This window comes from Condylura cristata, unplaced genomic scaffold (assembly GCF_000260355.1).
Source record: "Condylura cristata isolate star-nosed mole 26May11 unplaced genomic scaffold, ConCri1.0 scaffold00002, whole genome shotgun sequence".
In the NCBI taxonomy this organism is placed as follows: domain Eukaryota; kingdom Metazoa; phylum Chordata; class Mammalia; order Eulipotyphla; family Talpidae; genus Condylura; species Condylura cristata.
Window position 1 is genome coordinate 22,134,362 of NW_004567103.1, and position 16,868 is coordinate 22,151,229.

Here is a 16,868-nt window from a genome sequence, read left to right on the forward strand (position 1 = left end):
GCCTCTCACCGCCCCTGAGCCTCTAGCCTGTACCCCGGTTCTGTATGTACAAATAAATAAATCTTTAAAAAAAAAAAATAGAATCATTAAGATAAGGAGGACCCAAGTGAATTGTTATGTAGCTCTAGTTTGGTGAAGATCAGAGGAGTTAAAATCTCATGAAGGTTAAGCATTTTCATCCTTACTGTCAGCTATAAGGAAATCTTAAAAACATGAGGTTGAAACAAGCAGGCCTGCTCCACCTAAAATTACTTGCCTGATTCTGCTCTGAGGAATTCATGGTAGTTCTGAGATGAAGCACTTTTCAGTGCACTGGACTTGGTGATGGTTATAGTGAAAACAGCACCCCTTTATTTTATTGCTTGGTTGTTTGATTGAGGGAGCTGGGCGTTATGTATAAAGTCTCTTATCAAACTCAGTAAATTGGTCTCGATTAAACTTGAAATGAACTGAATTGTCATCCAAGTTGTTATTGCCCCATCACTGTAAATGCCATGTTGTTCAACCCTAAAGTCTATACAACCAGCATAAAGAGCTATTTGTCCTCACCTGTGGTCATAGAATGCCCAAGTCACCGGGTGGAGACCACCCTCACTGCACATTTCTGATAAATGTCAACATATGAGGAAGAATCTACTAGAAAGAGAAGTTTCAACTGTTTGAGCAACAGTGGTGGATGCTCAAATTGACCTTGGAATACGTGTCAAGGTGCAAGGCATGCAAGAAGCCACCATGCCCGGGACACCAGCGGGAATATCGCTGGGTTGCTGGCACTGCTCTCCCCACCCTGACCTTTCAAGAACAAACATGAATGTAAAAAATAGAAAAGGAAATTCTCCTGTTCGATTTGGCCTTCAAAAGAGCTAGTGCCTTTAGTGGCCTGGGCTGAGAATTCCTTGTGTGTTTATCAAAGCAGCACTAAACACTAGTAGGAGGTGGTCACCATCCAAGATGGCGAGTGAGAGCTGACTCACAACAAAGACACTACGATCACGAACATCTCTGCCCCAGTTATGATGTTAGTAACAGGGTGACTTAGTGTCAATTGCTATTCGGAGTATATGACTTGCACTTTTATTCCAAATGTAAACAACGTGCCCATGGGCACTTTTGAAAATGCTTAAGACTTAAGTGCATCCTGGAGGGACAACCTTGTTTTATTGATAAAAGCCCACAGTATGTCTCTTTAGAGGCAATAAAGTGCTTCCTGTTTCTGAATCTTGAAAGATTTGGCAAAAGACAACCCTCTACTATAAAAACTTCTCATCTCAAAATTACATGATGTTTGTATATTGCTATGATCTGCAAACTGGAATTGATCAGACGTACTATACAAACCATTGATGTTTCAGGTGATAACTCTTCTGAAATTACTTCTAAAAACCATCTTCCAAAGGGAAGATGGTATATGCTGCTTGGTCTGCTAACACTTGCCCAGAGATGAGGGTAAGGATTGAAGCTCAGTGGATGATGACAGAGATTCCTTGTCCTCTTTAAAATAGCTAACATCTGCGCTACCCCAACAAGTCAGTATACGAGACCAACAGGGAGTAAATATGAGAGCAATTAAAATGAACTACTGTGCATTGGTGTGGTTGGATTTATATAAACAACTTCTGTGGGAGAAGACGGTTGTGGTTTGAGTAATGTTCATATCTATGAAGCCCAAGCTACCTAAAAATAACTTGATATGTATAGAATATTCTTGGTTCTGTTCTTCTGCTTTAAACTATCTCAGGAAAAATGAATTCAGTGATTGAAATCAGGCATGGACTTACCCAGTGAAGATCATAATCAGATGGCCTTGCTCTTCCTTCGTCATCCTCATATAAAGTGAAACCTTCCCTCCGAGCCTGATAATACTCCTTCCGAAGCTGCTGGATGCGGTCAGTGCTTCCACTTGGAGGGCAGCCACTACAGCACAAAACACAGTCACATGGTGGACATCAGCCTGGAAACTCATAGTTTGAACTTCATATTAAGGGTGACATCCAAATTTGGAGGTTTCAATCGTGATTCAAGGGTACTAGAAAAATTGCAGTCAGCAATAAAAACAAAGAGCCACTCCCGACACGCAAAGCCTTTATCTTTAAGGGTGTCACGATCCCTGCTTTGGTATTTATGAATGCTCTTCGAGTGAGAAGGTACTGTAAGGTTCTGACCTCTGAGAGAAGCTAAGAGCCATCACTTTTTTCTTTCAATCCCATTCATAGAGGAATATTTGAAGCCAGTTGTTCAACCTGCAAGTTGGACGTGACACAGGGTTTGTTTCAATGACACTAATGAATTTTCAGAGTGTGTGTGTGTGAGATATGTCAATATATGGATATACCTAGGGCACAGGGATGGAACAGCAGGCTGAGAATTAAGAAGCAAAAGCAAAAGCTGGTAATGGAAGAATGAGCCATATTGTTCTCCTTTCTACCTCATATAAATTACTGCTCATCCAGTGACTCATCCACCAGTTTCCAAACTGGTGAGGCCCCTTTTAGCTTCACCTTTTATGATCATATTTAATAGAGCTAAGAGCATGAGAAATAGTTCAGGGCTGGGAAACAAGAAGATAATGACAGGCAGATCTCTACAGTTCAACTTGTTTGATTCAGCTGAAGCATAATTGAGCACCCTATCATGCCAGACTTTATGTTAAGATCTGGGAACATAAATGTGAATAATTCATAGTACTTTGCTGTGATTCATAGCACACAGTTTGGGAGGTAGGGAACTAAAAGAGATTCAGAGGACTGAAAACCCATTGTGACAGGTGCTAATGACAGAGCTGCAGTGGGCTGTGATGTGAGCACGTACATCTCTTCACCTTTGAGAGTGAGAGCAGGTTTCCACCTGTACCCGGGACACTCCACAGAGGTGACACAGCTAAGTCTTGAAGGATGCATTGCTATTCAAGGGCTGGGCAGGTTAGATGAGGAAAACCCAGGTAGTTGGAAGGGAAATGTCAAGGACAGAAAGAAGAAAGCATCTTGCTTTGGGGAAACAAAAATCAACCAGTGGGTGTAAGATATGGTCCTCCATTTCTTTGTCCTGCCACATACACATAAGGTAATAAGGAACTTCTGTTCCTTGCTCATTTAGGAAGCAAGTTGGAATACAAGTGAGTGTTGGAGACTTTTGGATGTTTTGGATATACTCTTGTAAATGATAAGAACATAATATAAATTTTAGTATTTTGACTCAATTGGCAACCATTTTGCATAAAGACCCATCTTGATGGTGTGTGAGGACCATGCCTCCAACACACCTAGCATGAGCAAGGAGCAGGGAGAGACTCAGGTAGGGGACCCTTTGTGAAGATATATGCCAAAAAGTCCTACAATATTAGTTACTCTGTGATTTCAATGAGATGTTTGAAAGCAAGAGGGAGAGGCCATTGATCAGTTTGTGTTACAATATTTAAAAGTCATGCTTATAAAGTACAAACAGAAAATGGTGAGTTGACATCGAACCACACTGTAAGTGAAAGGAAGATAAGAAGGTCTTAGAACCTCTCTGCAAAGTGAGCCCAGATTCTGGGCTTCCTACAAGCTCTGCAGACACTTGGCAGCTGACACCTTTGGTTAAGAAAAGGTAAGAAGGAAACAACCCAATTGCCCCACAAAAGATGAATGGATCAGAAAGGTGTGGTTTATATACATAGTGAAATACTACTCAGTGATCAAATACATAGACTTATGCCATTTGCAGCAATGTGAATGGAGCTGGAAGGGATTATACTAAGCAAAATAAGTCAGAAAGAAAAATAAATATTGGATGGTTTGACTTATATGTGGAATAGAAAGAAACTGAACTAAGGGTCAGGAAAAAGAATCTGCAAGTTGACCATAGGTAGGAGACCTATAGCCTGGGATGAAGACACAGAGGGTCAAGGCAGGGAGGGAAGAGCACAAAGGACTGTGGTGATGGATCACAGGTGCTGTGGTGGCGGAAGAAATACCAGGACTACGCATGAGGGGAACCAAATGTTAGCAAAAAATGAGCAGCAGCAAAAGAAAATGAATGAATAAAATTAAAAAAAGAAAAAGGCAATAGGGATTATGTGTACCTTTAGTTTTCTTCAATATGTATTTAAAAGCTTTCAAAAATAATGTAAGTAAAAGTTTTCCTTGAATAAACATTTGAATAAAGATAACAATAAGAACAAGAAGGAGGCCCAATGTGCTTTCTGAACGCTGGGAAGGCAGGCCGGTGGGAGAGTTCTGTTTGCTCTGGAGCTGGGGAGGAAGGCTGCCTGCATGCCCAGCACAGGCTTCTGCCATTACGTGAATTCATGAGCCCGGCTCTGGCTCACCAGATGAGTTCAATCAGCACCATGCAAACAGTGCATACATAATCTATTAGTTTACCCAAAGAAACTGAAGCATTGAATTCAGGCAAAATGAAGTCATCAGTAATAAAGAAAAGAAAAAAAAGAACCCGATAAGGCACTGTTATAAAAAAAAAACAAAAAAAAAAAAATAAAAAAAACAAAAAAAACAACCCACCATTTTTCTACATTTGTGGTGGGAAAAAAAATCATACTCAGCCTCTAAACTATTCTTCCATATGCCTATAAATACTTACCATTTAAAATATGGGTTTGATCAGATTTCAGTCCTCAAATAGAGGGGATGGGGCAAGAATACAAAATCAGCTGTTTAGGATTCAGAAAATCCCCTATAGTTGACAGGAACATGACTATTTAGCCAGAAAAGAAATCTGGCCTTGGAGGGAAAAAAAAAAGAAAAGGCAGGAAGAAAGTCCAGAAAGTCATGGACTATCCAAATGCAAAACAAGCATCTCTTTCCTCCTGTGAATATTTTAAAGCAGATATGGGATACCATGCAAACCTATTATGATAACCCAGGACAGTATCTCAACATCCTCTCTTACTTTCATTCCAACTCTCATTCTAGCTTTAGTAATGGTATCAGTTTTTTTTTCCAAGTAGGTGTTTTATACAATAAAATTAGGAACAACAAATTCTGATTTCATTTTTCAGTTTTTCTTTGCAGATGGTATGTACAAATTTGTCATCAAGTCAATAAAAATAATATACACAGCTATTGTAATGTAAGCAGTTAGCTGATTCCATTTTTTGCTGAAGATGTAGAATTTGGAAGAGGAACATAAAAACACCTTTGTCTAAATAGCAATAATCATAATAGCTATAATTTATAGAACACATATAGCAAATATATCGATACAGATTTCTACTTTCTTCACAGTGCTGACATGACTAATCAATCATAGCATTCTTTCTTAATGATGCCCTTAGAGTGTTCCTCAACGTAGAATTTCAAGAAAGTCACTACCCATCCACAGAAGCTGGTATTTGGAGTTAATATTACTCATATCTCCAGGTGCTGTCAATATCTCAAAAGAATTTCGTAAGTTGAGGTTTACTATTCTGCATCATAGAGATGAAGAGTCTGAGGCTCCTGGTAAGAGGTGATGGACAAGGTCTATTTGACTTCAAAGACTACTCTTTCTAACCCACAGCTTTTCTTTTATTTATAAATAGAGCTAGGTTTTCTAGAAACCCACTGGACTAGAATGCAAGGTGGGCCTAGCCTTAAGAATTAATTTCTGAGGATTCCTGTTTTCTTTCCCCATTTTCATGCTATCTGTTCTACTTTCCAAGCTTCATGGCACTTGAATACTAAGGAGCCTTTTGCCTAATAGCTTCAGAAGTGACATCAGATTAGGATGGAACTCAAATACTCGTAAAATCAATCCAAGTATTAGTAAAATCAATCCAAGTATTAGTAACACTATCTTCATCTAGCTGTTTCGAAAAGGAGGTGTTTTTATTATTTGCTGACTGGATAAAGTGAAGGCTAACCATTCTTTCAAAGAGAATTCATATCATAACTGTATTCATATGCCGGGAATGAATGCCACATACATAGTTTCAAAATTGTATGCTAAATGACTCAATGCAATATAACAAAACAAATTTATATTGCAGTGATTCTTGTAAATACTGCCTGTTCCTTTAAAGTCATAAGTTTTTAAATACACTCTTCTTACCATGAAAACACTAACTTGAAAAGACAAATGCACCCCTATCCCTACATTCACTGCAACACTATTCCCAATACTCAAGATATGGAAACAACATAAATGCCCAAGTACTGGGGAATGGATAAGCAAAAGTGGTATATCTTTATGATGGAATACTACACAGTCATAGAAAATGTGAAATATTGCCATTTGCAACAACATGGTTGAAGTTCAAGGGGATTATACTAAGTGAAATTAAGTCAGTAGGAGAAAGATAAATGCCACACAATTTCATTGTTTTGTGGAATTTAAAGAAAACAAAAATGAATTTTTAGACACTGACCAGCAAATGATTATCAGAGGGGGAGCATCACTGGTAGGGGGGGGTTAGGTGGGGGGGGGTTGAGTAGAAAGGACCAAGTGGTTGGTGTTAGATGTAAAGGAGACATTATAAGGAAAAGTAAGGAGTTCAGAAACATGTTTTTATAGTCACCCATAGAAATACAGTCCCATGCAATTCCAGAGTAAGGTATTATCTGCTTCTTTGCAATATCACCTTATTTTTTCTGTCATAATTACCTCAATTGAAGTACATTTTATATGAATATTAATTTGTACATGCTACAGTTTCCTCCCATTATTACTATAGGCAGGAAAAAATAGGCTATTTATTAAGTTCCTATGATGTCCTCAGCAAATACTTTATAATACTTTATATATGGTATCTCATTTAATCATCAAATCTGAGAAGGACATTGTTATTAGCATTACACAGATGAGTCCACTGAGGCCCAGGGAGGCTAACTAGCACAACTGGTAAGTGGTGGACCAGAAGTTGGGTGAGTCTAAAACCACTACTATTTCTACCATCTAATGTTGCTTTTCAAGAAAGGCATTAAAATGCTGCAATCATTTTGCAGCGGCAGTTCATAAGCATTTCAAGGCAGAGGGAATTTAGCAGAGCAGGTTTATGGCCATACCTTTTGATATTCTTTTATTTGCACAGATCTTTGCAATAAAAATAGAAATAGAAGTAGCTAAAGTAATAGATGTACATGCAATGAAATCTGTATTCATTAAAGAAAGGAGTCAGAGCAAGTACAGACTGAGACTTCTGGGTAATTAATATTATGTCTCTAACAGGTTTATTGGGGAAATGGTATAAAACTGAATGGAGTGCTAAGGAGAATCAACATATGACAAATATACAACATGAAAGAGAAACTCTAGATCAGAACCAGGACTGAGAGGCAGGCAGGGCTGCTCCTATGAAAATTTACCATTGACGGAGTGAGAGGAAGTTGGTCCCTGTCAACGAACAAATGTTGGACTTGTGGATTAATCTCTGATGACACTATACATATGTGTAAGTGGGCACATACACAAATACACGTTTCCTAATTCTGATCAGGTACAGTAGATTCCAAGGAGCTGTTTCTGTCCTCATGTCTTTGTCAGAGAGCCTCAAGACATGTAATTCTTCATTTTGAAGAGAGTGAGTCAGACTCACTTTGAGGTGAATCAGATCAGCTTTGTAGGTACTAGCCTTGGGTTCAGATTTGGTGATAGAGTTAAGAAATCATCGTCACAGAAGGAATCCTTATCAGGAATATTCCTACCTGGATGTAATAATTACAAACGCACAGAATAAAAGCTATTTAAATTAGATATACTGATGTCAACAATAATCAAACTTGGTGTTTGATAGATTTTTTTTTTAATTGAGGTACCATTATTTTATACCACTGCATGCATGAGTCAGTGGTACAGGTGTACATACCTGTTCAGATATATGGGCCCACACTACACCCACCATGTTGGTCTACCATAGTCTACTGGACCCTCTCACCCATCTTCGCCCTCCTCTCCCACTTTGGTAGCCTCAATTTTACATTTAGATTCCTGGGATTATAAAATTAGCTGAATTCTTGCCATCTGTGACAACATGGGAGGACTGGAGAGAATTAAGCTAAGCAAAATAAATCACAAGAAGAAAGACAAAAACTAATGATTTCATGCCTGTAGAATATAGAGAAACAAAGGGACAGACAAAACTAAACCCCTAATTTGTGCTTAAATTTCTATATAAATAGATAAAAATGTCATTTTGCTATTTGCATTTTTTAACTATAGTTAGATGATATGAATCTTTCTATATTTAGAAAAATTGAAAATTTAAAGGTTTCCCCAAAAAGTTAGCATTTTTAAAGGTATGGAAAAGTGGAAACACACATTTGCACTTTGTAAGAATGCTGAGGGGTTTTTCTTGTCCTTTACCCTCATCCCTATTTCATGGGGAGGGCTCTTTGCTTTTGCTTTTTGCATTGAAGGACCAGAAAAGACTCATGTTTTTAAACTTCAAATTTAGCAGTACTGTAGTTTCATCTTAGTATTCAGGGTATTTTGTTTTGTTTTGTTTTGTTTGAAGTGGGATCAGAACTCTCAAATTACCAGAGATTTTCTGGCATTGACAGTCTTGATAACATAAATGTAATAAAATCTAAATGTCTCCATGTGATTTTATTTTGCTAATTTTACTTTAATACCAAAATTAGTTTCTGGAAAAGCATATTCAGTCGAAGACAGAAAGTCATGAATACAACTGTTACTGATTTTCTATGGGTGATAAAGATTTCTGTCAAATAAAATTTTTGAGAGATTCTTATAAATGCACTCAGGGTCATTAATTCAAAAGCATTTTGAAGATTTACAGAAACTATAGCCCAAATGCACTTACACTAATAATTTACAGATTTAACATTCCATAATAAAAATACATTTATATAATGTGCCTATATAAAGTAAAGGAGATTTAATAATAAATAGTGTCCTTTTACGGAGCTTAATGTTATAGCATTCTTTGTATGTTAGTTTAATTTTAAATAGCTCTGAAAATTATCCAGTGGAAATTGTAATTTTGTAAACTTTGTATTTGCATCCTATTCTCAATTTCTTAGAAAGCATATTTATTATTTTTTTCAAAGGTATGTTGAGTTTTTCAGAGTTTAGTACAATGACACTCTGGAACCCATGAAATCATTGGGAATTCTTTTTAATTCATTTTCCCCAAATTCACCAACATATTTATGACAGTGACTCCCATTTCAAATAATTTTACTAAGAAGTTTCCCAAACAATAAGAAAATGCCTTTCCTCATCTGACAGTTTAATTTTTATCAGTTTTAAATCATCTTATTGATTATAACAGTTACTTTAAATAAGGAATCCTTTGTTTACTATGACTGCTTATAAATTCCTATATTAAGAGTAATGATTTTAGAAAAAAGTAAATGATATACAGATAAAATAATAATATACAGATAAAATAATTTTCACACTTGAAAAATTTCTCAAACTATTTAGTTATTTCTCTAACTATTTTTTGTGAATTATATATACTTCTTAGTAATTGAAGAAACAATGCTTAGACATCTTGAGAATATTTACCTGTAAATAATACAGTGTTGTAAACCAATGTTATCTTAAAAAAAGTAACTTAAATGAGCATATGTACTATCACAGAAAATTGGTGGCAAAATCAAAGAAAAAAAAAACTATGCATTGTGCTAAACACAACTTTGAAAAACATATATTTATATAAATAAATTTATGATGATGCCACAAATTACTCATATAAGGGTCCTGTGGAGAAACTAAAAGAATGGTTTGGAGAAGCTGATTTGTAAGTTAGGGTCACATAGAAGAAAACCCAGGAAGCACATTAGCTCAGTTTGTGATCCTAAAAGAACAGGTCCTTCCGCTGGTCATTCTGATGCTGCCAATGGCATTCTGACCTATACTAGCAGTCTAAAAGTGTGACTTGGCTTACCTGGGCTTCTACCTTTGCCATGGCAACCTGATCTGACCTTTTGTCTTTCTGAACATATTTCCTGATTTTAGCATCTGCTTCGTTTGAGAACCTGGTCTCCTATTTCCATCCCTAGTTCCATCAACTAACCCTCTGACTGTTGTAGCCTGAAGATTTGTCCTCAAAATCTTAAATAGGGATTGGAACTTGACCCCAAAGAATAAAGCCTTTGTGAAAATAAAGGATGCCTTCCCTGGGCATTTTGATTGCATAATGGTAAGTATTTCACTTACATCGAGAACTAGGCTACCATTTAATGTTGAAAGCAATCTCATTGATTCATGAAGGACATCTTGCTCCCAAGTGATGGATTGTTGTGACTGAGAATCTCACCAAATCAATGTCACCTCCTTTCCTGATAAAAGACAATGCTCTCCCTTTGGTCTTTATCACTTGAGACAATGAGAGGCTCCTGGCTAATCAGCATATTCTGTTTTCTACCTCAATTTCTAGCAATGGTGGGAATTTCTTCTGTGTGATATAGACAATGTTATTCACAATTTAACAACACACAAGTTATTATTCAGAATTCCACTCATCACTGTAAGCCTATCACACATTATAGCTTTATTCTGATATTGTACAATGACCTCCGGCTGTGTTCAAATTTCAGAAGCTGGTTATGCCATTAGTCATAAAATATCCATTTGACTTATTCATATTTGGAACAGAATTCTAATATATTTCCTCCAACACAATGCAGTATTTTTGAGACTTCAGGAATATAGCAAATACTGAGTACATTCAGAGTTATGTATAAGATTATGATACATATTATCTTGTGACATTTTGCCAATTTTATTAATAAAACAAAGTATGTGGGGGTCATAGAAGGGGTTTATCAAGTGCTTCATATGGTGATATTTGCTTCTAAGGAATGATTTTAAAACATAGTTGAAAAGTTCACACTGGATAGCAAAAAGGTAGCTCTTTGTTTCTATTCGACATCTTTGCAAGACAAGCATACCTCTAGACCTCTAGATACAAAGAAAACAAGATTTAGACCAATTTGGAACTGTGCACCAGCTGTGTTAAAGATGATTAATAAAACATGCTCTGTATTATAATTCATGTAGTTTTAGCTGTTCTTCCATGATGGACTCACGAATGCATCATAACTACATTGAACTGATCAACAAATATTTGAGTTTAGACCAAATCGCCCCAATATGGGTGGCTGTGGAAAACAACAGCTTAAGAAGTGATGAGTGTTCTCATTGGCCGTCCATTTAGAGTGCATGCACCTGCTCAGGGTTAGCACTGACTTTCTCTGTTGGTATCACTTCCCAAGTGCCTCATAAGGAAAGCTTTCCACTGCACTGACCATGACTCTGGGTAAAGTTATGTTACATGTGCAACATGGCCGCTGATCCACAGGCGAGTTACTTCAGCTGGTGCTCATCCAAGGGAATAATCCTCTGATACAGAACTAAAATATACAAGGTTGGATGAGTTCAGTGAGGGATGACAGGTTCAGTGAGGGATGACAGGTAGGAGTCCATTATGATACTCCTAAATGTTTTTCATGGTTAATCCTGACTTTACACATTTTTTTGGTCTCACAAAATGGCCTGAAGAAAATAACTTTAAGACAGGATTCTACAAACAACACTGTAAATTTTCTCAAAGAATTTTTATCATCCTAAGAAAAATTGGCAAAATAGTGGTCAAAGGTAAGAGGAAGAAACTGACAATACTTGTATTACTTTTCTCATTCATGATCTTGAACAGAACAAAAGATTTAAGGAGAAATAAACTTTTGTGGCCTAAAAAGTACTACTTGAGTTCACTAATGATATAACATATACTCATGCACGCCCATACACACACACACCACCATTTCAAAGAAATTCTCACCGACAGTTGTAGGACTTGCAAGATAAAATGATTATCTTTTAGGCTTAAATCAAATACAGCTTGAGTTTTAGGAATACATATCTGACATTTAGATGTGGATTAAACTTTCAGGATCAAATCTGGGAAAACTAAGTCTTAGTAGACTACAGGCCATAGAGCCTTGGGAATTTCCTAGGCCTCCGTGAAATTTCCTCTTCCTCAGAGGAAACAACACAGAAGCTCTGTCCTCTCCCAGGGGATCATGGAATGCCCCCAAGGCCACTGGTTCCAAACAGCTGGGTACCTAGATCTTTCTTCTGAAACAATCAGGAAATAAGAACTAGTCAATGATACAATTTTAAAGGAAAAAAGGAGATTCTAAGTCACTGAGTGCATGGATTTTTTTTTTTTAAGGTTAGAGAATTATACCAGTTAGGATAGGTTATTGTATTCTGTGGTAACCAAATGTTAGATTGACTAAAACAGTAATTTCTCACTCATGTAACAAAACCTCCACTTCTCCATTCCTAGGAAAAAGGTCAAAAAATAACATTAGTGGCAAAGCTAAAAAAAAAAAAATCTCAAAAGAATAAAATTTCCCACTGAGAAAGATTATGTGTAGGAGTTTGGCAGTAAATGTTGAGACAAAGCTTTCTAAATGCATATGATATGTAAAACAGTCCTTACCTTCACGCCATTAAAGGGATGTACAAAAAAGTGTTCCCATACCCAGAAGAGGTACACCGGTGGCACAGGTATGTCACAATGCAGATCTTAATTATTACATATGGCTGTAATCATGCTAGCTCACAAACATAGAATTCTATATGCAGTATTCTGATGTGATTAGCATAAAGCAATTAAGTTCCAGAATTTATTAAGTATGTTTTGATAGTACCTTAATTCCTTTCATTCCTTCTACACTTGTATGCATGAATGCTGAGCTCTTCTGCAGCTTTACATAGGGTTATAACAATTACCCAATCCAAACACTCTCCACTCCAAAAAGCCATGTAAAAAGTTAACATACACTTAGGTCCTAAAGGGCTTCAAATCTAAAAGTAACCCACAGCTCTCACCTGCCTGGGTGTAAATTGAGCTCTGGGGCCCCTGTAAGGCCTTGCTGACCTTTTTTTTTTTTTTTTTTAAAGATTTATTTATTCGTACAGAACTGGGGTACAGGCCAGAGATGCAGAGGGTGAGAGGATTCACCAGAGACAGAGTGGGGAGCAGAACAGGCAGATCGATGAAGTACACTGCTGAGGGGAGCACGGACGGGTCAGGAGAGGTCTGCCACGCCATGTGGTCACCCCCGAGGCAGGCGGGGATCGAACTCATACGGGAGTGGTTTAAGCTTCTTTGTGCTGTGCTTTAACCCGCTGCGCCACCAGGGAGGGCCCCTTGCTGACCTTTTAGCATTAGTCATTTAGAGGCTACAGGCAGCTTATATTCTTACAGCCTATGGACGGCTCCAGTTGTTTTAAAAAGGTGTTCAGATTCTTCCAAATCAAATTTTCAGAACATTGGCAACTTTCTTTTCACAATAGAATAGAAAGCCAAAAATAGATATCAACTATATTTCTTTCAACAATGACTTTTATAAAAGTTTTCCCATAACCACCTGAGTATCTTTAGATATGTGCACTTATTTAACCTTTTATATATTTATTTTTAGATAGTGCATGTCTCTTGTTCTGGTAATGTCAAGGTGATTAAGACCCAGACCCTCAGGGATTTCACAGTCATGTGTTGCATGTGCATGTGTGTATAGACATAAATAATTATGGTGCAGTGCAGCGATTATCATGAGGAAGTCCTGTGTAGCTCAGAGGGTGATTGATTCTGTTGGGTGGGGTGAGGGGCCACCAGGAATGGCATGAGGGAGAAAATGACAGCCAGGATAAAAGGGGTGACTGGACAGGCCTGCAGAAGGAATGCCTCACGTAACAGGATGGAGAACCAAGGATGCATGTTCAGGCAGGGCAGGGGGAAGGAGAGGAGGAGAGAAGTGGTGGTGGAGGTGTTGGGGTGCCCCTGGAACATGAAGTGATAAGACTGAACCCATATGCTCATGACTATGGAAGGGGACAATGCCACAGAATCTTTAGCAACTTTCAAATAGGGAGGGCGGCACTATTATTCAGTGATTCTATATGTCAGGATAATCTGTGAAACTCTGGCTTCTCTTTCCAGATAGCATCACCTATGAAATGAACTAGCTGACCTCTACAGATTTATCTAGAACTAATACTCAGTCATTTCTTGGGGTGTGTACAGTTCAAGTAAGTGGCTGATGGCATCATGGGCAAACATCACCCCTGATTTCTAGTCACCCACTTGTTGGATCCTGTAGCTTGAGGGCCACTATAGTTCAAGCCATGGCACACTGTGACTTTCTTTCATTTTGAAAAGTGGACACTTTTTATAACCAGAAGCCTCTTTTAACCAATGACAGTAACGGGTGATGGAGCCTGATGCACCATGGGTACTGTGATATATTTTCTGTTCAGTGCAGGGCACTGGTTGCCACAGCAGGGGGCAAAAGTTAAAGAAAGAAAACAAAGTAAGTGAAACCAACCCATTATGGGTTGACAAAGACTTTTATTTTCACTGGCACTTAAAGGAAAAGTAGTCACTGAATCTTAATTAATAAATAGCCATTGCTCCGTTCAGGCGAGGTAATGGGAGCGCCTGAGTATCTGCCATGGGGCAATTTGTAGCTGTCGTCTTGATCTGAAACGTGAATGAGTCGTCTACTATCAAAGAAGAGGGGAAATTAGGCACTATGCTGCTGACAATTGTACTCTATAAATAACTTACAGTGAAAATGAATAAAAAACATGTCTTCCTCCAGCTCTTGGTAGCCGCTCGACAGTATGACAGTTGCTAGTTTTTTCAATAAACATGATGTCAATTACGCCTTTTATCCACCATGGTGAAGTCATGTGTTGGGAGTAATTGAGTATCTTTCCTTTACCCTCTAGCACTTGATGGCACAATGCTTTTCTGTTTTATTTATATCATACTAAGGCAAAGCAGCTGTCTGATCTGTAACCTATACACTGCATTAACACTACTCTTTCTTATTTCTTCTGTAGGTCCAACAGCTTTGCTAGCAACATCATTTCAGTCAGCTCTCAATTATCTGCAGAAAGCACTGGGGAGAGCATAAAAAACAGACACTCTAGGTGATTTAGAAAACTCTGAAAACGGCAACTTTAGTTTCCTTTCCAACAAGGGTTTTCTCAGACCTGTAAACAACCCCCCAATTAATTGACTTGAAGTTCAAATTCTTTTCTTGCTCAACTCTTTGTTTGGTAAAAGTAATAATGAGCAAGGAAAAAAAAAAAAAAAACAAAGTAAGCAAGACTTACACAAACTGGGCTCAAATGGGGAAAACAGAAGTTGGATGAGTGAGAGTTAACAGCCCAGGACACATTCCCCTGAAGGATTTACTGTGTTGCTGGAGAGATATAACTTTTCTGATTAAAAAGTAGCTGGTATTAGTTTTCTGTTTGGATAAACTAAAAGCAAAATGTTATGTGGAGCACAGTGAGAAAATTAATGAGTACGCACATACCCAGCTACAAGGAGGTTGTTGGTGAGAGTATTTATTTAATAAATTCTGTTGTCATGAACTTTATTGCTATCCATTCCATTAACAACTATTTTTTCTTCCTATTTACGGATATATTAAGTGTGGTCATTCGGATGTCATCAGTTTATCCTTTGGTTAAAGATGATGTTCTTAAGGAAGGGAAGATGAAGGACGTCTTGAATGACAGTGCAATATTTTATGCATTCCATGTGAAAGTCAAAGGAGGCATTGCGTTTTATTGAAGATAGTCCTATTTTACAACAAAATCACCTTTTATCCAAGTGTAAACTACTGAGAAGCTCCCGCCCCCAAGTTTACATAAAATATAAGGCACACATTTGAAATTGAATCACTATATTATTCTTTGTACATAACTTACCTTGGCATTTTTTAGCTGGATGCTTAGTACATATCTAAGAAAACGTCTAAGTGTATAATCTACCAAAAAAAAGGGAATTACTTCCTCTTCTTCAAAGAAGCTTTTTCATACTGTAGCAAAATATCTGGGGAATTGGAGAGGGAAAAGGAGAGTGAGGAAGGAGGAGGGGCCAAAGAAAAAGAACTAATGGTCAAAATGCATCCTTATAATAAAATGAGCTTCTTAATGGGTGCTCACTGCAGGAATAACATTAATTCAGTATTAGGACTTTCACTGGAAAAATATGAATGTAATCTATCTTTTTAACTGTCAGCTGCATTTCTAAAGCTCTGAAGTCTGTAGCTTCCAGGGGCCTTTTGTCTTTCTGCCATGGCAGGAATATCTTGGACAGCTGTAAGAGCTTTCTCAGCTATCTTTCTCCAAATCCATTAGCTAATTCAAGGAACCTAATTAGAGCTGCCATTTTGATGGAGCATACTGAATGCTCAGTACAAACTAGTAACACCATCAATGTTTATTAGAAATCACAAAACCCAAAGTGCTCTATTTCCTATGAATATTAATGGAAATATAGCAAACAAAATATTTATTAAAGCATATGTTTAATGCCATCAAGGTTTACAGACAGCTATTGAGAGAGAGAGAGAGAGAAAGATGCGTGCTCCTGAATCTGATGGCATGAGCCCATGGATACAATAAATCAAGATTTACATTGAAGCAGCATGTAATAATTATTTCTATGCCCCTCCCACTTGTCTCTCTTGGATTTGCACCCTGGAATTCACCAGCTTACAGCTGGGAAGACAGATGTTAGTCCAGAGAAGGGGGTGGAGGGGATCTTCTTTTTTTCAACAGCTGCTGAGTGCCACAAATTCTTGTCAGTGGGGAAATAAGACTTGCTTCTCTATAAAATAAGCAGCATGGTGACGTCAGTCCTACCCTCATCTAAACGGGCTGAGGTCAAATGAATCCAACAAGCGATTATCCCATGTACTCAGCCTGGCGGTTTCCATCAGCATGGCCCTGATTCAAGGGGGCCTAAGGCTCTAATGACCCCGCTGTCCTAAAGCCAGCACCTTAACTTCCCCTGCGAGTACAGGAAGAGAACTCAAGTTCCTGCAGAGCCGGGGGACTCAGGCTGAGTCTCTTCTGTCAGTGGTAACTCAGGCTCAGTCTCTTCTGTCGGT

At 37.9% G+C, this 16,868-nt stretch overlaps 1 protein-coding gene across 2 annotated transcripts in view; it reads right to left on the reverse strand.

The window, feature by feature from the left end:
* PARD3B (par-3 family cell polarity regulator beta) overlaps positions 1-16,868 on the reverse strand; it is a 489,342-nt gene that overhangs the window by 97,351 nt on the left and 375,123 nt on the right. For both annotated transcript variants that reach the window (XM_012727531.1, XM_012727528.1), the window contains one exon: positions 1,779-1,914. In XM_012727531.1, the coding sequence (XP_012582985.1) occupies positions 1,779-1,914 (136 nt within the window). The remainder of the gene's footprint in view (positions 1-1,778; positions 1,915-16,868) is intronic.